General features: G+C 49.1%; 1 protein-coding gene across 1 annotated transcript in view; it reads left to right on the top strand.

The window, feature by feature from the left end:
* The window catches only part of Myo1f (myosin IF), a 54,082-nt gene that overhangs the window by 9,226 nt on the left and 22,391 nt on the right, over positions 1-22,465 (top strand). Inside the window, exons 2-15 of the mRNA XM_075975659.1 lie at positions 4,497-4,634; positions 5,063-5,152; positions 5,241-5,335; positions 6,645-6,732; positions 6,826-6,915; positions 8,829-8,960; positions 9,121-9,255; positions 10,348-10,480; positions 10,638-10,834; positions 14,594-14,674; positions 14,793-14,879; positions 16,065-16,151; positions 16,498-16,665; positions 18,246-18,331. Coding sequence (XP_075831774.1) covers positions 4,497-4,634; positions 5,063-5,152; positions 5,241-5,335; positions 6,645-6,732; positions 6,826-6,915; positions 8,829-8,960; positions 9,121-9,255; positions 10,348-10,480; positions 10,638-10,834; positions 14,594-14,674; positions 14,793-14,879; positions 16,065-16,151; positions 16,498-16,665; positions 18,246-18,331 — 1,607 coding nt within the window. The remainder of the gene's footprint in view (positions 1-4,496; positions 4,635-5,062; positions 5,153-5,240; positions 5,336-6,644; positions 6,733-6,825; positions 6,916-8,828; positions 8,961-9,120; positions 9,256-10,347; positions 10,481-10,637; positions 10,835-14,593; positions 14,675-14,792; positions 14,880-16,064; positions 16,152-16,497; positions 16,666-18,245; positions 18,332-22,465) is intronic.

Here is a 22,465-nt window from a genome sequence, read left to right as displayed (position 1 = left end):
GAGCCCTTCCCTGGCACTCTGCAGAGCTAGAACCCACTCCCTGTGTCGTCAGCCTGACTGTCCATACCCCACCCAACCATCAACACAGAGAATGGCAAATAACCTATGAATGACTCCACCCCTAATTTTCATGATCTGTCCTCACCAATACTTCTGCTGTTCCCGTCTTGCAAACAGGAAGCACTGTCTGCTGTGACCTGACCTTTCTTCCCAGCCTCTGTTCTTCCTCTTCTCAGGCAGATGGGTGATGGGTGGGTCCTCACCAGCCTTCCACACCTCCCACTATGACTCCAGGATATTGCCAATGCCCTCCCTGGGGCCATTCTCAGAGTGCGGTCAAGTTTCAGTAGCCCAAAGTTCCTTGCAGCTCCCAACACATCCCACCGCTTGTCCTGGATACCTCTGACCTCCCAGGCAGCCGTCTTAACCTCTCCAGGCACGTCACCTTTAACAGCTGCACCCTGTTGCATTCCATGAGCTGCTCCTCCCCTTGCCCTGTCTCCTTCAAGTAGAGATCTTGTATAAAACCTGGCACTCTCTGTTTTGCAGTGCCAGGGAAGAACTCAGGATCCTGTGCTTGTAAGACAAACATAAAACCCAATAAGGAGGGCCTGGGGGCAAGGCTGATGACACTAATCCTCTAGTCTAGTAAAGGGTAATGTGGCTCAAAGGTGTGCCCTCCTACCTAGACTCCCCCTGTGAGGGGCTGGAGGCAGGGCTCGTGGGTGGAACGCCCACCCAGAATCCCCCAGAGAGGAGCTCAGGGGTAGAATGCCTGCTTAGCATGTGCAAGGCCCTGGGTTTCATCCCATTTCAGCAAGAAAGAAAGAAGGGGGAAGGAAAGGATGGAAGGAAGGAAAAGGAATTACATAACCCTCCATAATGCAGAGGAAAAGTTATGGATACTAAAACCGTGCCTGCTCACATTTTTATCCGAAAATAATGAAAGTGGTCACACAGTGGCCCCAAAATGCAGTGAAGCCACCAGATGTGCCCACTGGTCTCAATGCAGGCTCAGTGGGTACTAAGACGATAGAGGTGCAAACATTTAATCCCAGCACTCAGGACGCAGAGGCAGGTGGATCTCTGTGAGTTCGAGGCCAGCCTGGCCTACAGAGCGAGTTCTAGGACAGTCAAAACTGTTAGGCAGAGAAACCCTGTCTCAGAAAAATTAAAAAGAAAAAAATGGATGGCATTTAAAATAAATATACATGATAACTGTAAACAAACAAATCTTATTGACTCCATGGACAGACAGGCAGAGCGGTAGCAGTGTAGCCCAGGCTCTGAGGAGACTTCAGGCCCCAGTACCAGAGACAGACACCATGGCAAGGTCTCTAAAGAGAGAAAACTAAGGTCCCATGGCACAAGTGGGAGTCTCAGTCATCCGCTTCACAGCCAGGTTCTCTGATTCTCAGCCAGGAGGCAGGGAAAGGGGTGGAGCACGCGTGTAACTGGGGTCTTTGGCATAAACTCATTTCCTCGGGTGAGAAGCCCTAGTACCTGGCTTCTGCTGGCTAAGGGCTCAAGTGTCTCAGGAGGGTGCGTGCTGGCATCTGTGACAGCAGAAGGCCGTGCCTTGTGGAGCAGCTAGATTGTAATGTCACGTCCGTTCTTTTTGCTCTTTGAATCATTATTTTAATTTTAAAGGTGTACACGTTTTGCCATCATGTATGCCTGTGCACTGTGTGAAAGCCAGAAGAGGTCACTGGACCCTCCGAGCTTGGGAGTTTGGGATTACAGACAGCTAGAGACCACCATGTGGGTTCTGGGGACTGAAGTCAGGTCCTCTGCAGGAGCAGCAGATGCTCTTGACTGCTGAGCCGTTCCTCCAGCCCTGGAGCTCCCCAGCACCACGTACACCACGTGGGGTGGTGCACTCGTGTTATCTCAACAATTGAGGTAGAGGCAGGAAGATGTCAGGGTCCTGCAAGCCTGGCCTATGGGTGTGAGGGCTCATCTGAATGAAGGAGAGAAGGGAAAAGGGTGTAGGTGAATGGGTAGTGTAAGTTTAGCCAGGACCACTCCCCAAAGGACTGAATGTCAAAGCAAAGGATTCATCCCTCACTGTTCAGGCTGTGAACTTGAGAGCATTGTTCATGGCTGTAGCTCATAATCTGTACTACATCTACACATTCTAAAATATATGCTGTATGTATATACTACATATATATTTAAATTTTTTAATTATACCGACTGATTGATTGATTGATTGATGAGTTTGCACCTGCGATAACACACGTGTGGAGGCCAGAGAACCAGGAGTTGGTCCTCTCCTTCCACCACGTGGGTCCCAGGGCTTCAATTCAAGTCATCAGGCTCAGTAGCAAGCACCTTTACCCACTGAGCAATACTGACAGCCTATTTTAGAAACACGGTCTTGATGCATATCTCAGCTGACCTGAAACTCATGGAAGGTCTCCCAACTTCCCCCTCTTAAGTACTGGGATCAACAGCATGCCACCATGCCTATCCCGCTGGGAGATGAGGATGTGATTCACCTACAAGAGTTCCTGCCTACAAGCCCAGATTGCTGGGTTTGCTCTCCAGCGCTTTATAAATTGTGCTTGGTGAACACTAATGGGGTCTCTGCATGTGTCTGGCAAAGAAGCAAACCTCGAAGAGATGAGTGTGAAGACTCGATTCCAACTGACTTCATCAGCCTGGATCAAGACTTCTACAGAGTCTATGACAGGCAGTTCATCATCATCTTATTTAAAAAACAGTGCAATTTGGGAAAAATCGTTTCCTGGTGTAATGCAATCCCTGTTGCACAAGGAAGCGTAATTACAGTGAAACTTGACCCAGTACATGGCATTTCTTCCAAGACGATGGGGTCTAGAGATAGGCTACTTGTGTTAGCTTGAGGGCCTAGAGAAGGCTCTGGCCTGGTCTTGGTCAGACAGATAGCACAGAGGTCATTTGGACTGTTAGCCACTTCTGTTCCTGGTTATGGGAGCTTGGGGGAGCCCCTGGCTATAAGGGTCATTTGGATTTCTAGGCATCTCTGGTCCTGCTTGTAGGAGCTTGATGAGGCCTGGCCCAACACAGATCACCAGCCTCTTAATCACTTCTAATTCCCAGCTTTCTGGATGGAAGAATGGGTATTTCATGTTTCCCACTGGAAAGACAATCATGTGTGCTTAGCATTCCTGGTCTCCCTGGAGATCTGTGGGCACAAGGACCTTCGTGCTATGCTCCCAACAGCACACACCTATCAATCAAAACCCCAGGAAGTCACATCACATCCACAGTCAAGAGCAGAGAGAGGCAGAAGGGTCATGCTACATAGTGAGTTCAAGGCCAGTGTGATCTACAAGAGTCTGTCTCAAAGCAAACCAATTATTTATAGCCTGGAGGAACAGGACAGTGACAGGAGCCATGGACAGGTTCTCTAACAGAGACGTGGAGCCAAATCTGTCACACGTGTGAGCTACCTTCACAGCACTGTGACATACCCTCCTAGAAACAACGTAAATGAGGAGGGGTTGGTTTTGACGTACAGCTTCAAGGGAGTTCATGGTGGGGAAGGCCTGGCAAGGAGATGACTCCGTTCTCTGTGGCAGGAAGGTAAGCAGCGAGGGCACGGGTGGAAAGAGGGACAAAGAGAAGACCCAGGAATGCATGTCACTCTGGAGCCTGTGGTGGCCTTATCTACCTCCTGAGTGAGGAAGAAAAGGGGTTGTCATCTTTTATTTTTTTGTTTTTGTAATCAAATATCCTGACAAAAGCAACTTTAATGGACGAAGAGTTTCATTGGCTCACAGTTCCAGGCTACAGCCCATCATGGGGAAGTCAAGGCAGAAACCTGAAGCAACTAGTTTGACCACATCCACAGTCAAGAGCATAGAGAACCCAACGTGGTGGCACACACCTTTAGTCCCATCACTCAGGAGGTAGAAGCAGGAAATCTCCATGAGTTAGAGGCTAACCTGGTTTATACAGTGAGTTCTGGGCTAGCCAGGGCTGCATAGTGAGAGAGAGAGAGAGAGAGAGAGAGAGAGAGAGAGAGAGAGAGAGAGAGAGAGAGAGAGAGATTATTTGTATCCAATCCTCCTCTGCAAGACTGGTATAATATGAGCCTAGAATCCCCCAGTGAAGGGCTGGGCAGCAAACAGGTCTTCCCACTTTTATTAATGTAATCAAGAGAATCTCCCTCAGACACAGCACCGGCCAAACTGACCTAGAAAGTCCGTCATTGAGACTCTTAACAGGTGATTCTACATTGTGTCAAGCTGACAATTAAAACTAGCCATTCAGGCTGATCTCTGTAAATTCAAGACCAGCCTAGTCTACAGAGCGAGTTCCAGGGCAGCAGTGACTACACAGAGAAATGCTGTCTCAAAAATAAAAACAAATAAACCACAACCAAAAACCTAGCCATGGCAGGGGTATCTGAGGAAGGGCGAGTCCAAAGCTGTGGTAGAGGTAAGCCAGATACGCCAACCGTGCTCCCCTGAAAGGGCTCACCCTCCATTCTTCCACCCCATCCACAGGGCAGCAAGGAGCGTTTTCACTGGCAGAGTCACAATGTGAAGCAGAGCGGAGTGGACGACATGGTGCTGCTGCCCCAGATCACGGAGGACGCCATTGTGAGCAATCTGCGCAAGCGCTTCATGGATGACTACATCTTCGTATCCTCAGCAGTACGGGGCACGGGAGGATGTGGGCAACGGATGTCAGGGTGGTGTCCTGGGACAGGGAAGGCTGCCGAAGGATGGCAGTGCAGGGGGCAGATGGAAGTCCAGCCCAGGGTTGGGGGAGGATGAATAAATGGGGAAAGACAGGCAGATTGAAGGACAGATCACGTAACAAGAGTGCTGTGGTTTGAGATGCCGTAACTGCCGCTGCACCTCTGCCTTGGAGCAGCTGAACTACTGTGCCACCAATTCCCCTCTTTCTGCATCCAGCCTTCTTTTCCTAAGAGACTCAAGTACATTCAAGTATCTCACCTCTCTCTCCAAGCACAGTGGTTCTGGAAAGTCTTGTTGGAATAGACTAAGGAAAAAAAATATTCAAAAGATAAAGCAAGACACTGCATGGTTCTTAACTACCTCTCAAGACATATATCGGCTCGGTGCTTATCTCTGTAAACCCCTTCAAGCAAATGCCCTACTTCACTGACCGAGAAATTGACCTCTATCAGGGTGCAGTAAGTCCCGGTTGGATGGGTAGAAGTATGCCCACACTTACCCTCTGAGGCATCCAGCTCTGGACTGACCGCTGACTGCCCCCACCAGGCCCAGTATGAGAATCCCCCCCATATCTACGCCCTCACTGACAACATGTACCGGAATATGCTGATCGACTGTGAGAACCAGTGTGTCATTATCAGGTAGGGCGGGGAATGTTCTGTCCAGGCATGTCCTCCATCCCCACCACCAAGTCTGCCATGATGGTGATGGACCTTTATCCCTATTGCTCTGCCCTCCTTTCTGTATATCCCTTGGCTACCGATATGGCTCCTAATACAGTGTATCTATTCATTTTATTATTGCCCATTGGTTCCTCCTAAATATCAGCTCCTGGACTGAGGAGACGGCTCAGTAGGTAGGAATGTTTGCTCCTCAAGAAAGAGACCCCTGGGGTCAAATTCCCAGAACTTACATAAAAAGCCAGGCGTGGACACACACCTGTAACTCCAGCACTGGGAGAGATTGAAACAGACAGGTTGCTGGGTTTTTCAGGCCACATGCCTAGCTCCAGATTCAGTGAGAGACCCTGTCTCAAGGTAATAAGGCAGAGAATGATGGGGCAGGGTACCAGATGTCCTCCATTCAGTCTGTGCTTATGGGCACATATACTTATACCACAAACATATATAGCACACTCATAGCACATACACAGACACATAAAGAAGTGTGGGGGCATGAATTTTTAAATTTTATTCATTATTTTGTGTGTATGTGTGTGGGTCCATGCATGTCAAGTATGCACGTAGAAGTCAGAAGAAAACTTCCCAGAGTCAGTTCTCTCCTTTCACCATCTGAGGGACTGAACTCGGGTCTTCAAACTTGACGGCGGGACCTGAGCCGTCTTCCCAGCCCAAGAAATTTTTACATTATATCTACTTATTTATTTATATTTACTGGGGTTGCCACATGTCACAGTGCAAGTGTAAAGAGGAATCAGGTCTTTTCCATGAGACTCGGCTTAGCAGCAAGTGTCTCTACACACTGAGCCATCTCACCAGCCCCTCCTTTTGGGGGGAGAAGAAAGTATTTTTTATTTTAAAAATTACTATTTTTATGTTGTGTGTGCATGATTTGTGTGCATGCATATCTATGCACCACCTCATGCCTGTTGCTCTCACAGGCTCAAAGAGGCTGCTGAACCGCTCGGAACTGGAGTTATAGTAATGGTTGTTGCCACCGTGTAGGTGCTGAGAAGCAAAGCCATGTCATTTGCAAGAGCAACAAGTGCTGTTTAGTCACTAAGCCATCTTTCCAGCCCCTGGGGCAGGGATTTTTTTTAAATCTTTCTTGTTCGCTGTTGAATTTCTGGAACCTAGAGTAGGGTCTGGTGCACTGCGGGTGCTCAGTAGAAGAATGAAACCATGCATGAATTAATGAATGACTAGACATTAGAAAAGGTGCTCCCACTATCCCTGCCCACTAACTCTTCCTTCCTCCCACCACCTCCAGTGGGGAGAGCGGAGCTGGGAAGACAGTGGCTGCTAAGTACATCATGGGTTACATCTCCAAGGTGTCTGGTGGGGGTGACAAGGTCCAGGTAAGACAAGAACAGAAGGGTACTTCAGGTCTCCCTCAGTGACACCCGTCTGACCCAGACTGACCTCGTTCTACCTGGCTCTATCTACCCTAGCACGTCAAAGACATAATCCTCCAGTCAAACCCACTGCTGGAGGCCTTCGGCAATGCCAAGACGGTGCGCAACAACAATTCCAGCCGCTTCGTGAGTCACCATAACCCCACTTGAGCTGATTCCCTCTAGATACACAGTCACACATGTGTACAGACATGTACATGCATGCAAACAATGCGCACACACATGTACACACATGCATGTGCACAAACATGCATGCTCACACACACACACTTGTGTGGCAAGTACTTTACTCACTGAGGCATCTCCCTAGGCCCCATGCTTCTTTTTGTGTGTGGGTGCATGCATGCTTAGGTACACATGGGTATGTGCACATGCAAATTTATGCACATGCGTGTGAATGCCAGAGGTTGACGTTAGGTGTCTCCCTCACCTACTTTTTTTGTTAATACTTATTTTGTATATATGAGTGTTTTGAATGTATGTCTAAGCACCATGTAAATGTACGGTGCTCTTGTAAGCCAGAAGAAGGCACTGAAATCCCAGGATTGGAGTAACAGACTGTCATGAGCAGACATATGGGTTCTGGGCATAGAACACAAGTCCTCAGGGTTCGGCGGTTAAGAACACTAGCGGCTGAGGACCCGAGTTCAATTCCCAGGACCCACATGGCAGCTCACAACTGTCTCCAACTTCTGTTCCGGGGCATTTAATGGCTTCATACAGGCATACCTGCAGGCAAAACACCAATGTACATAAAATAAAAATGAATAATTTCAAAAAAAATTATCCATAAAATTTTTAAAAAATTAATCCAGATCCTCTGAAAGAGAATCAGTGCTCTTAACTCCTGAACTACAACCACAGGCCTCTCCCTGTCTTGTTTTTTGAGACAAGGCCTCTCCCTGAATGTGGAGTCACCCAAGAAAGATCTGAGCTTAATCTCCAGAACCCATGTAAAAGCTAAATATACTCTGGTGCAGCCTTTAATCCCAGCACTTGGGAGGCAGAAGCAGGCGGATCTCTGTGAGTTTGAGGCCGGCATGGTCTACAAGAGCTAGTTCCAGGACAGGCTCCAAAACCACAGAGAAACCCTGTCTTGAAAAAAAAAAGCTAAATATGCTGCACACACCTGTAATTCCCACACTAGGAGACAGACAGGAGAATCCAGAAGCAGAATGACCATCCGGTCTAGGCAAATCAGTGAGCTCTAGAGAAATGAAGTAGAAGGGCTGGGGTAATGGCATTTAGGAGTGTAAGGACCAGAGTTCAGATCCCCAGCACACGAGAAGTGAAGGAAGGGAATATCTGAAGCAAAATGGTTAGCTAAAACTAGTCAAATCAGCAAGCTCTGGGCCTACAAGCCCTTTCCTTGATGCATAAGATGGCAGCAGTCAAGAAAGATACCGATGTTCACCTCTGGCCTTCACCTCACAATCATGCACGCACCCACATATGCAACACACCCGTGTATTCACACATAAAAGAGGCACAGAAACCTCTGGAATGTGGTGGGGGAAGACTTGAGGAGAGCACAGAGCTGAGTGCAGTTAGCAGGGTTTAGGGCACCACGGGAGATGCCTGGCCCCACAGTCTGTGCAGCCTAGAAGAAAGACACTGGGGAAAGAGGAGCTTAGTCAGAAGTGAGGAGTGGTCAGAAAAAAGGCTCAGCAGACACTGCCTCCAAGTTCAATCCTCAGGACCTACACGGTAAAGAACCAACTCCCACAAATTGTTCTCAGATGGGTCCACCCTGTGTTCACCACGGCATCTCTCTCTCTCTCTCTCTCTCTCTCTCTCTCTCTCTCTCTCTCTCTCTCTCACACACACACACACACACACACACACACACACACACAGAGAGAGAGAGAGAGAGAGAGAGAGAGAGAGACAAGTTAAACATACGTGAGTGGAGACAAGAGAAAGGCAAGTTCAGGTCACAAGAGGAAGAGGAGAAAGGTCAGGCTCATGAGATGGTAATTCTTGCTCTGTCCATACTCCAGGGACTCTGGGATGGGCTAATGTGCTTCTCTGGGATTCAGGGCAAGTACTTTGAGATCCAGTTCAGCCGAGGCGGGGAACCAGATGGAGGCAAGATCTCCAACTTCCTGCTGGAGAAGTCTCGTGTGGTCATGCAGAATGAGAATGAGAGGAATTTCCACATCTACTACCAGGTGCAGGGAGTAGGTTGTGGGGCTGGAGGCAAAGGGAGACCCGTCTGGATCCCAGGAATGGAGGAAAGCAATGTGGGAAGGGCAGTGTGCGGGAGGGTGGGGCACCGAGGATGGCTGCACCAGGCCAGCTGGAGATGCATGACCTTCCGACATCCTCCAGCTTCTGGAAGGGGCCTCCCAGGAGCAGCAGCAGAACCTAGGACTCATGACACCAGACTACTATTACTACCTAAACCAATCAGACACCTACAAGGTGGAAGGCACTGATGACCAGAGCGACTTCAGCGAGACCCTGGTGAGCACCAACCACCGCTCTGGCTGGCCCAAAGAACCTTCTGTGTGAGACACATACAGATGCAGGCACTTATCCAAGGTTATACAGCAGCTGGATAAAAAAGGGAGATTATGGAGCTAAGGAGGTGGCTCAGTGGGTAAGGTGCTTGCTAACAAGCGTGAGGACCTGAGTTCAAACCCCAGCACATTAAAAAGGTGGGTATGGCAGCACATGCTTATATCCCAGCACTGGGACTGCAGAGACAGGCAGATCCCCAGGGCTCCCTGGCCATCTCGTCTGGTCAAATCAGTGAGCTTCAGGACTAGTAAGAAACTCTCAAAGATAAGGTGAAGAGCTGGGAAGAAGGTTCAGAAGGCAAGAGCACTTGGAAGGCAAGTCCAATGAGCTGAGTGTGGATTACAAGCGTGTGTAATCCCAGTGATTCTGTGGAGAATGGAAGGTGAGATAGGAGAATGTCCAGCGCTCATGAGCCAGCTGGCTTAGCGTATGCGGCAGCAATGAGTCTGTCTCAAACTGAGTGGAAAAATGAGGACAGACAGGCGCAGATTGCCTTCTGATCTCCAGACATGCTGTGGCACACACATGAATTCTCACACACACACACATACACACACACACACACTCTTTTTAAACTTGGAGAACAATAGAGGAATACACGCAATGTAACCCTCCAGCCTTCAGATGTACCTGCTTTTACACATACATGTGCAGCCATCACATGCGCACATGCACAAACATACACACACGCATGCACAAACACATACACATGTGTACACCACACACACACACGCACAAGGCAAACCAGGTGGTTGGGGAAATGCAGTCTCGCCTATTTTTCGAGAAAACAAGGCATATGGTACCCGAGGAAGGACCCCCAAGGTTGACCTCCGGCCTTCACACACACATGAACACACATGAAGAGCACACACACAAAGCAAAATCAAGCATTCAAATGTCTGGTCTCCCTGAGTCCAGGCTGTGAGCCCAAGAGTCTAAATCTGCAGTCAGGATGCTGTGAACCCAGAGATCTAATTCTGTGGTCAGAGTGAAATCCAAACCTGGTGGCATAAGCTGTCCCCGTTGTGCCCACAGAACGCCATGCATGTCATTGGGATTCCAGCCAGTGTGCAGCAGCTCGTCCTGCAGCTTGTGGCAGGGATCCTGCACCTGGGGAACATCAGCTTCTGTGAAGAAGGGAACTATGCCCGTGTGGAGAGTGCAGACCGTGAGTGTGGGTGCTGTCGAGGGCTGGGTGTGAGGCCATAGTGCATTAGGACTGCTTCTTCCCACTCTGATCCCAAGAGAGCCATGGTGGTGCTGCTGCGGAAGCTCCTATGTCCTGAGAGCCTGACCAGCTGCTTCCTTTTGCTTTGGTCTGGCAGTCTTGGCCTTTCCAGCCTACCTGCTGGGCATAGACAGTGGGCGACTGCAGGAGAAGCTGACCAGTCGAAAGATGGACAGCAAATGGGGTGGACGCAGTGAGTCCATTGATGTGACCCTCAATGTGGAGCAGGCAGCCTACACTCGTGATGCACTGGCCAAGGGGCTCTATGCCCGCCTCTTCGACTTCCTGGTGGAGGTGAGTGGAGCCAGCACCAGAAAGCGCTGGATGCCTGGCGCCTCACAAGCCCACGGCATTTGGACAGACAAGTGGAAAGGCAGGCTTGACTTGCCCATCTCACCAATTCATAAGGAGGTGAAAGGCAGCCCCATCGCAGTGGTGGTGATAGAGAAGGCTGGGTGTGCTTGCAAGCTAATATGGTTGTCAAGGAGACAAAGGGATGGTATGGAGCTGGGTGAGGTGAGTGAGCCAGCGATAATCACAGCACTAACAAACGTGTAACAATTAGTGGGGCCAGACATGGTGACGCACACCCGTAATCTCAGCACTCAGAAGCCTGAGGCGGGAGAGTCCAAGGCCAGTTTGGACTGCATACATATGGTATGTATGTGTGTATTATTTTGAGACAGGATCTCATTATGTAGCACAGAGCCTGGAACTCTCTATGGAGACTAGGCTGGCCTCAAACTCACAGATATTAGCACTCTGTCTCCCGAATGCTGGGATTAAAGGCATGCACCACTATGCCGGACATTTCTTTTTAAGTAGGAGCTGTGGAGAGACCTCTGTCGATGAAGTGCTTGCTTTGCGAGCATGGGGACATGAGTTCTGTCTCCAGACCCATATTACATTTATTTCTTTACTTTGTGTGCATGTGTGTGTGTTCATGCTTCAACACGTGTGTGGGTGTTAGAGGTTGACTTGAGGGGCCTGGTGCTCTCCTTCCCCCATATGAGTTCCTGAGATCAGGCTCACATCATCCGCCGTCAGCAAGCATCTTTACCTACTGAGCCTTCTTCTCAGCCCAGCACTTTTATACAAAAAAAAAAAAAAGCCAGGCATGAAGCTGAGGACTCAGTGGATAAAGGAGTGAGTGTCTCACCAAGGCTGCTAGGGCATGCAAGTGTGCGCCTCTCTCTTTCTCTCCCTCTCCCTCTAATAAATAAAATGTGATTTCAAAAACTGTTAAGCCAGACATGGTGCATTTATAGTCTTAGAGCTGGGAGGCAGAGAGAGGCAGATCCCTGTTGTCCAGCCTCACCTACTTAGAGAGTTCCAGACTTCAAAGAGAGCCTGTATCAAATAAAAGCTAAAAACAAAAACCAAGATACCTGAGAAACAGCATCCAAGGTTTGCTGTTCTCTAGCCCCACATGCACACAAATGTGTATGTATGTATGTATGCATGTGCGTGTATGTATATGTATTGTATATGTATATGTGTTGTGTATGCGTGTATATGTAAGTATGTATATATGTATGTGTGTATGTATGTATATATGCACACCTGAACACATACACACACGCTTTTGCACAAACTCACACACAAAATTATATGCCAAGCCTCCTTCCCAGTATATTAAGTATGTAAAGCAACTTTTTAATGTACATTTTTTAAATTCCATAAGGTTGCAAAGTGTTCAGTGATAAAATTCATGAGGTCCTTGGTTCTCTTTCCAACATGACAAATGTACACACGCATGCATGCATGAACACATACACACACATGAGAAAGGAGGGGGGAAAGTTCCTATGAAGTATAGGTTGAACATCTCTAGTTTGAAAATCCCAAAATGCAAAAATACTTCGAAATTCCAAACTTTTGAACACCAACATAAAACTAGAAGTGGAAAATTCTGTCTCTGATCCCATGTGTGGCTCTCAGCTAAAACCCAGCTGTAGGGGCTCAGCAGTTAAGAGAGAGCCAGGCGGTGGCGGTGCACACCCTTAATCTCAGCACCCAGGAGGAAGAGGTGGGTGGCTCTCTGTGGTCTAGAGAACTAGTTCTAGGACAGCCAGAGCTACACAGTGAAACCCTGTCTCAAAAAACTGAGAGAGGGGGCTGGAGAGATGGCTCAGAGGTTAAGAGCATTGCCTGCTCTTCCAAAGGTCCTGAATTTGCTTCCCAGCAACCACATGGTGGCTCACAACCATCTGTAATAAGGTCTGGAGCCCTCTTCTGGCCTGTAGACATACACACAGACAGAATATTGTATACATAATAAATAAACATTTAAAAAAAACTGAGAGAGGGAGGGAGGGAGGGAGGGAGGGAGGGAGGGAGGGAGGAAGGAAGGAAGGAAGGAAGGAAGGAAGGAAGGAAGGAAGGAAGGAAGGAAGGAAGGAAGGAAGGAAGGAAGGACTGCTCTTGTAAAAACCAGGTTCAATAAGCAGCATCCACACGTTGGCTCACAATCACCTGTAACTCCAGTTCCAGGGGATCATTCGCCCTCTTCTGGCCTCTTCTTGAACTGCATGTACGTTGGGCACAGACATTCATTTATGTAGACAAAACACCCATACACATAACATAAAAACACATAAATCTTTTCTTAACTAAATAAATCTTTAAAACAAAAAATGTGCACTAAAATTAGTATATAAAGTACATATGAAGTGTAAGTGAATGTCAGGTTTAAACTTGGGTCTTGCTGGGCATGATGGAACACAGCTTTAACACCACCACACAGGATGCAGAAGCAGACAGATCTCGGGGAGGGCAGCCTGGTCTACATAGTGAGTTCCAGGAACACCAGCGCAACATAGAGTGACCTTATCTCCAACAATAAACAAACAAAATTTGACCTCATGCTCCAAATATTGCATGTTTCTCAGAACCAAAATGCAAAACAGTTCTTGCTCTAAACATTTCTAGTCACAGATCATCAAAGTTCAATGCCTTTTAATTAATTAATTTTGTGGTAGTGGAGATGGAATCCAGGGATTAAAGTGTACTATGCAAAGTACCCTACTGCTATTACGTGTGTGTGTGTGTGTGTGTGTGTGTGTGTCTGTGTCTGTGTCTGTGTCTGTCTGTCTGTCTGTCTGTCTGTCTGTCTGTCTGAGACAGGATCTCCAGTAATCCAGGCTGGACCGGAATGAATGTAAGACATATATGTGCAAATGCTCACATGGTACGTCAGATTCTCTGGAACTGTCATGTCAGGTGGCTGTGGGTGCTGAGTATGGAACTTGTGTCCTCTAGAAGAGAGCCACCTTCCCAGTCCTTCAGATATTTGACTTTAAGGCAAGCTCCTGCCCTGTACCCCAGCCTGTCCTGGAACCCATGCTCCAGCTCACAAGTCCTTCTACCTCAGCTTCCTGAGTGCTAGGATTAGTCTCTAGCCATCATGTGCAGCTATCAATCCATTTTAGAGATGAGAAACTTGAGGTACAGTGGGAATATTTGACTCTAAAGTCAAGAATTGTGATACTTCTGCACTTGGGTTTGCAGGTGGGAGTTAAATATTAGAGAAAATCTGTCAAGAGGGGACACAGTCACAAGTTTAGCTAGAAACACACTGACAAGGTGGCTAGGTAAAGCATTTGCTGCCAAGCCTAACAATGAGTTCTAGCCCCAAGACCCACGTGATAGAAGTGGATAATGGACACCTGAAGTTGTCCTTTGACCTCTACACACATGCCCTAGCATGCACACACACGCGCACACATGCACGCGCACACACGCACGCACACACACACACATACTATTTATGTCAAACTGAGTTCAGATTCCAGCACTCATATAACAACCACAGCCCAGTACTATAAGGGAGTAGGGACAGGAGGATTGCTGGGATTGCTGACTGCCGGCCTCACTCCAGGGTTAGTGAAAGACCCTGTCTCAAAGGAATAACATAGAGTATGATAAAGGGCACCGAGTACCCTCCCCTGGTCTCCACGCACATATGTGCACACACACACACACATTAGAAAAAAGCAGTTTCCAGAACATAACAAGAAGGTGATGACTGCGGCCCTGTCTCCATCTGCCCAGGCCATCAACCGCGCCATGCAGAAACCTCAGGAAGAGTACAGCATCGGTGTCCTCGACATCTACGGCTTTGAGATCTTCCAGGTTTGGCCTGGGACCTCCCCCTCCCATCTTCAGCCCAACCCTATTCTACCTATCGTCCTGGGCTCACCCAGTGTCAGCACAGTCCACTAACAGAAAGGTCCTTTTCTTTCCTCTGCAGAAAAACGGCTTTGAGCAGTTCTGCATCAACTTCGTCAATGAGAAGTTACAGCAGATTTTTATTGAGCTCACCCTGAAGGCGGAACAGGTGGGCTGGGCAGTCAAGAGACAGGAGACAGGACTTCACCTCTCTCTGTTTACTGTTGCTATAACAAAATACCAGACATAATCAGTTTATAAAGAGAAAAGGGAGGCTGAGGATGTGGCTCAGTTGGCGGAAAGCAGGCATGAAGCCACCCCCAGCTGGATAGACTGGGTGTGGTGGCACATGCCTGTCATCCCAACACTCAGGAAGCTGGTGCAGGGATGTCTAGTGAGACCCCATCTTGGAAAATAGAGCTGGGTGTAGCAGTGAACAACTTTAATCCCAACACTCACTCACAAGGCAGAGGCAGGTGGATCTCGTGATCTAAAGAGTTCTAAGACAGCCAGGGCTACACAGGGAGACCCTGTCTCAAAATAAAAAAAAAGGAAAGGAAAGGAAAGGAAAGGAAAGGAAAGGAAAGGAAAGGAAAGGAAGGAAGAAAGAAAGAAAGAAAGAAAGAAAGAAAGAAAGAAAGAAAGAAAGAAGTAGAAGAAAAAGAAAAAAGACAGTTGTTTGAGCAAGTGCTCTGTGCCAGGTACTATTGACACATGGGTAGAGGGGTAGGGACAACACGGAATCTCTGTCAAGGCCTCTGGAGCACAGACGTAACACAGATCAGTAGGAGACCAGCTTGGCTTGCTGGGTTCCAACCCCAGCATCTGAAAAGGAAAACAAATCTGCTTTGATTCCGCCTCTCTTTTAAATGCACAGCCTAAGGCAAAAAGAAAGGGCAATGAAAAGGTGATTTAAAGTAAACTTTAAAAGGTCCCTAGGCTGGGGATGTAGCTCAGTGGGTAGAATGGCTGGCCTCCCACACACAAAGCCCTGGGTTCCAACCCCAGAACAAGATACACCAGGTGCAAAGGTGTACAGTGGTCACCCCAGCACTCAGAGGGGGAGGCAAGAGGGGTCAGATGGTTACACACTGAGTTAGGGGCAGCCTGAGCTACATGAGACCCGTCTCAAAAAAATAAAAAATAGAGTCCAAAGCCCAAAGAGGTCTTCCTGAGCAGGTTGTGTTTGCAACCGGTCCCTGATTCTGCTGAGTCCCAGAGAAGGTGTCACAAAACACCACAGAGTTGGCCTAGGAAAGGAATGAGGGCTCCGGGTATTTACAGCTCCCGAGATGAGTGACGAGATGGGAGTGGGGGGCCGGGCAGGTGGCTCATTGCCTCACTGCACCCCCAGGAGGAGTATGTGCAAGAGGGCATCCGCTGGACCCCCATCGAGTACTTCAACAACAAAGTCGTGTGTGACCTCATCGAAAACAAGCTGGTGAGGCCTGGGTGACTTTAGAAGGGACAATCTTCCAGACCGATTCTTCTGTCCACCTTTCATTCATTCCGCAAACACTCCCATACGTAACATTTTCAGACTAACGGAGATCCCCCCAGTTATACCAGTGTGGTGTTAGGAGAAAAGGCATGGATTCCCTGAACTCCAGAAAGGGGAGGAGAGAAGAGAGGAAAGATGGGTGGTGGGGCAGAGGGGAGGGCATAGGGAAGGGAAGAAGAAAGAGGAAAGATCACAATTTGAGCTTGTATTTAGGAGTCCCCTACCAGCCCCCCAGCTCTCCCGGGAGGACCCCAGCCAGGCTGAGCCGAACCTCTGCTCCCCTCAGAACCCCCCAGGCATCATGAGCGTGCTAGACGACGTGTGCGCCACGATGCATGCAACTGGTGGTGGCGCGGACCAGACGCTGCTGCAAAAGCTGCAAGCTGCAGTGGGCACCCACGAGCACTTCAACAGCTGGAGCGCGGGTTTCGTCATCCATCACTACGCAGGCAAAGTGCGTGGAACTCCCTGGGTGGGCGCCCCCTCACAAATCCCAGGGGTTCCCGGTTGTAAATCCTACCCCCGCCCTGTGACCAAGCTCCCCCTCCAGAGCACCCCCTGCTGACCAGAACCAGGAACTTTCTCCTAAATTACCTGAACACCTACCTTGTGTCCACTCAGCCAGGGCTGCAGACACACACTGGCCTCTAATCAGTTTACCCAGTTAACAAGGCAGCTCCTAACTGACAAGACAGGTGGAACCCAACTGGGACAACAGATCACCACGGTTCTTCTATGCTGACACACATAGCCAGCGCTCAATATAATCCTCTGACCCTTTACAAACAAAATGGGCTGGAGCCTGTTTGCCTCAGCCCTACATGAGGCTACAGGCACGCCCTAGTTTCTGACCCAAGTTATCGACACCTCTCCAAGAGTTTCCTGGCTGTTCCCACAACCTCTGTCCTCAGAGGCATTATCTGTGTTCCTCAGCTAAAGCTGCAAACGTCAGGAGCAAAACCACTAGAAGACCTCACTCAAAACAGCCACCCCAGCCCACCCTCAGGACTGAAGCTCCTTTCCCCAAAATCCACTGTGGTCTCAGGATGGCCACACACATCTCTAGTCCCAGCACTTGGGAAGTGGAAGCCGAAAGAGAAGGGGTTCAGGGCCATCCTTAGCTATGTAGGACCTCCTGAGACCCTGTCTCAAAGAAAGAGACAGAAGGAAGAAAAAGAAAAAAAAAGGAAGGAAGGAAGAAAAAGAAAAGATAGAAAAGAGAAAAAAGAAGCCAAAACCAAACATATATATATATGTATGTATATACAGCCCATCATGGTGGCTCACGCCTTTAACTCCAGCATCCCAGAGGCAAAGGCAGTCAGATCTCTCTGAATTCAAGGCCATCCTGATCTACAGCTGGGCTACACAGTGAGATCCTGTATCAAAAAATAAACAAACAATAGAAATATTCTGGGTGCTAAGGAAATGGACCAAGGAAGTGCAAGCATGAGGCCCCACGTCTAGATGCCCAGCACCCCAGCAAAACCAGACCCAGTGGCTTGCTCCAGCACTGGCAGCCTGGAGACAGGAGACCCTGGGACTTGTTGGCCAGCCAGGTTAGTCAATCAGCAAGTTCTAGGTTCAGTGAGAAACCCTGTCTCAAAACAAAAACAAAACCAAAAAAAAGGTGGAGAATCATTGAGGAAGACAGCCCACATCCACTCTAGGTCCCCACACATGCGAGGACAGATAAACAGCCTAATCTCCCTGGCAGCGCCTAGGGACCTGGCCTAGTTTCAATCCCCTTCCCTCAAGTTTGGCCTATAACTTCCCACCTTCCCCTCCCACTGACCAAAACTTCAGCCCTGGCACTCAACCCGGTGTCTCCCCTTACCTCCAGCTCCAGCCTTCATCCTTCCGCTTCAGTTGAGCATCAGACTTCTGGGGAGCCAGGCCCCAAACAGTAGGTCACACCCTACCATTGGAATCACAGATGTTTTCCTAACTGCCGTAGCTCCAGTCCTCTCAGCCCTGACATCCTCACATGACTCTCCTTGCTCCTCACCAACCCTCAGCGCTGTCTCCCTCCAGGTCTCCTATGACGTCAATGGCTTCTGTGAGAGGAATCGAGACGTCCTGTTCTCCGATCTTATAGAACTGATGCAGTCCAGTGACCAGTGAGTAGTCCTTGTGCGGCCTCTGGGCAGACCCTCAGAAGGAGGACAGCCTGGGAACTGCTGGGTCGTGCCGTGGGCTTTGTGTCCCTGGTTGTGTGGTCAAGATACAGTTCTAATCTAAAGCTCTGAGGGTGTAACTCAGGATGAGTGATTTCCCCCCCTCCCCAGAGTGTGGGAGCTTGAACTCCAGTCTAGGACAGAAAAAAGGCAAAGAAAAGAAACTTCCAAACCTTGGTCTACTGACAGAAGGTCCCTCCCCAGGGGAAGCCCTGAGTTCAGTTCCCTTCACGTCTCATCTGTAGAACTCCTCGCAGTCCTAACAGTCCGGTGGCTAGTTAGTTAGCCACTCGCAGTTCTAACAGTCTGGTAACTAGTTAGTTAGCCGCTCGCAGTCCTAACAGTCTGGTGACTAGTTAGTTAGACGCTCGCAGTCCTAACAGTCTGGTGACTAGTTAGCCGCTCGCAGTCCTAACAGTCTGGTGACTAGTTAGTTAGCCGCTCGCAGTTCTAACAGTCTGGTAACTAGTTAGTTAGCCGCTCGCAGTCCTAACAGTCCGGTGACTAGTTAGTTAGCCGCTCGCAGTTCTAACAGTCTGGTGACTAGTTAGTTAGCCACTCGCAGTCCTAACAGTCCAATAACTAGTTAGTTAGCCGCTCGCAGTCCTAACAGTCTGGTGACTAGTTAGTTAGCCGCTCGCAGTCCTAACAGTCCGGTGACTAGTTAGTTAGCCTCTCGCAGTCCTAACAGACCGGTGGCTAGTTAGTTAGCCGCTCGCAGTCCTAACAGTCCGGTGACTAGTTAGTTAGCCGCTCGCAGTCCTAACAGTCCGGTGACTAGTTAGTTAGCCGCTCACAGTCCTAACAGTCCGGTGGCTAGTTAGTTAGCCGCTCGCAGTCCTAACAGTCCGGTGGCTAGTTAGTTCGCCGCTCGCAGTCCTAACAGTCCGGTGGCTAGTTAGTTAGCCGCTCGCAGTCCTAACAGTCCAATAACTAGTTAGTTAGCCGCTCACAGTCCTAACAGTCTGGTGACTAGTTAGTTAGCCGCTCACAGTCCTAACAGTCCGGTGACTAGTTAGTTAGCCGCTCGCAGTCCTAACAGTCTGGTAACTAGTTAGTTAGCCGCTCACAGTCCTAACAGTCCAATAACTAGTTAGTTAGCCGCTCGCAGTCCTAACAGTCTGGTGACTAGTTAGTTAGACGCTCACAGTTCTAACAGTCTGGTGACTAGTTAGTTAGCCGCTCACAGTCCTAACAGTCCGGTGGCTAGTTAGTTAGCCGCTCGCAGTCCTAACAGTCCGGTGACTAGTTAGTTAGCCGCTCACAGTCCTAACAGTCTGGTGACTAGTTAGTTAGCCGCTCGCAGTCCTAACAGTCTGGTAACTAGTTAGTTAGCCGCTCACAGTCCTAACAGTCCAATAACTAGTTAGTTAGCCGCTCGCAGTCCTAACAGTCTGGTGACTAGTTAGTTAGACGCTCACAGTCCTAACAGTCTGGTGACTAGTTAGTTAGCCACTCGCAGTCCTAACAGTCCAATAACTAGTTAGTTAGCCGCTCGCAGTCCTAACAGTCTGGTGACTAGTTAGTTAGCCGCTCGCAGTCCTAACAGTCCGGTGACTAGTTAGTTAGCCTCTCGCAGTCCTAACAGTCCGGTGGCTAGTTAGTTAGCCGCTCGCAGTCCTAACAGTCCGGTGACTAGTTAGTTAGCCGCTCGCAGTTCTAACAGTCCGGTGGCTAGTTAGTTAGCCGCTCACAGTCCTAACAGTCCAATAACTAGTTAGTTAGCCGCTCGCAGTCCTAACAGTCTGGTGACTAGTTAGTTAGACGCTCACAGTCCTAACAGTCTGGTGACTAGTTAGTTAGCCGCTCGCAGTTCTAACAGTCTGGTGACTAGTTAGTTAGCCGCTCACAGTCCTAACAGTCCGGTGGCTAGTTAGTTAGCCGCTCGCAGTCCTAACAGTCCGGTGACTAGTTAGTTAGCCGCTCACAGTCCTAACAGTCTGGTGACTAGTTAGTTAGCCGCTCGCAGTCCTAACAGTCTGGTAACTAGTTAGTTAGCCGCTCACAGTCCTAACAGTCCAATAACTAGTTAGTTAGCCGCTCGCAGTCCTAACAGTCTGGTGACTAGTTAGTTAGACGCTCACAGTCCTAACAGTCTGGTGACTAGTTAGTTAGCCGCTCGCAGTTCTAACAGTCTGGTGACTAGTTAGTTAGCCGCTCACAGTCCTAACAGTCCGGTGGCTAGTTAGTTAGCCGCTCGCAGTCCTAACAGTCCGGTGACTAGTTAGTTAGCCGCTCACAGTCCTAACAGTCTGGTGACTAGTTAGTTAGCCGCTCGCAGTCCTAACAGTCTGGTAACTAGTTAGTTAGCCGCTCACAGTCCTAACAGTCCAATAACTAGTTAGTTAGCCGCTCGCAGTCCTAACAGTCTGGTGACTAGTTAGTTAGACGCTCACAGTCCTAACAGTCTGGTGACTAGTTAGTTAGCCACTCGCAGTCCTAACAGTCCAATAACTAGTTAGTTAGCCGCTCGCAGTCCTAACAGTCTGGTGACTAGTTAGTTAGCCGCTCACAGTCCTAACAGTCCGGTGACTAGTTAGTTAGCCTCTCGCAGTCCTAACAGTCCGGTGGCTAGTTAGTTAGCCGCTCGCAGTCCTAACAGTCCGGTGACTAGTTAGTTAGCCGCTCGCAGTTCTAACAGTCCGGTGGCTAGTTAGTTAGCCGCTCACAGTCCTAACAGTCCAATAACTAGTTAGTTAGCCGCTCGCAGTCCTAACAGTCTGGTGACTAGTTAGTTAGACGCTCACAGTCCTAACAGTCTGGTGACTAGTTAGTTAGCCGCTCGCAGTTCTAACAGTCTGGTGACTAGTTAGTTAGCCGCTCGCAGTCCTAACAGTCCGGTGACTAGTTAGTTAGCCGCTCACAGTCCTAACAGTCTGGTGACTAGTTAGTTAGCCGCTCGCAGTCCTAACAGTCCGGTGACTAGTTAGTTAGCCGCCCGCAGTCCTAACAGTCCGGTGACTAGTTAGTTAGCCGCTCGCAGTCCTAACAGTCCGGTGGCTAGTTAGCCGCTTGTCAAGCGAAATGAAAACACATTCCAGGGGTGGGGACTCAGCTCAGTCGGTATGCTAGGCACGTCCTGGGTTCCCTCCCAGGACTGTAAAACTAGACACTCAGGAGGTGGAGGTGGGAGGTGAGTTCAGGGCCATCCTGGGCTCCATGAGACCCTGCCTCAAAAGGAGAGGGACTTGGGGTATAGCTCAGATGGTAGATTTCTTGCCTAAAATCCAGGAAGTCCTTGATTCCATCACGGGTACCTCAGAAAACCGTGCCAGCACTTGTGACCGTCAGCCTCCGCTTCCTCAGAACTCAGACGGTTGCCATGCGTGGCTGTGCTTGGCCTATGTGGTGCTGAAGACAGAATCCAGAGCTGTATTCAGGCAAAGCAACCGCCTACCAACTAATCCATACCGCAGCCCCCTGTTTGTTATTTTACAACAGGGTTCTCTCTCATGCCATACATGCTTCTAATCCCCGCGCTTGGGAGGCAAGGGCAAGTAGATCTCCGTGAGTTTGAGGCCAGCCTGGTCTATATAGTGAGTTCCAGGACAGAGCACAGCCAGGGCTATGTAGAAAGACCAAGTCACAAGAAAAAAAAGTCTCATATAGCCCATGCTGGCCTTGAAGCTCCTAAGTGCTGGGGTGGCAGTGTGCACCCCACATTATGCACATATTCCTGTTGTATTTAACATACCAAGGGACTTGTCATTATCATAGAGTAAGACTAAAAAATGCAGATAAATCCAAAGACCCAAGAAACACTGCCAGCCTCACAGCCTCTGCCCACATTCAGGGGGAACTGTTGCAAATGGGCAGCGGCAGACTGCTTACCGCCACCTGGCTGGCTTAACCCCCGAAATAACCACACACAAACTGTATTCATTTAAACACTGCCTGGCCCAGTAGGTCTAACCTCTTATTGGCTAATTCTCACATATTCGTTTAACCCATCTCCATTAATGTGTATCGCCACTTGACTGTGGCTTACCGGCATGAGTCTAACCAGTGTCCTTCTTGGAGAGGAGTGCCATGGCGTCTGCCACACTGCCTTCTTCCTCCCAGAATTCTGTTCTGTCT

This window comes from Microtus pennsylvanicus, chromosome 6, assembly GCF_037038515.1.
Source record: "Microtus pennsylvanicus isolate mMicPen1 chromosome 6, mMicPen1.hap1, whole genome shotgun sequence".
Classification (NCBI taxonomy): Eukaryota; Metazoa; Chordata; class Mammalia; order Rodentia; family Cricetidae; genus Microtus; species Microtus pennsylvanicus.
This window is presented reverse-complemented; position numbering and strand designations above follow the sequence as displayed.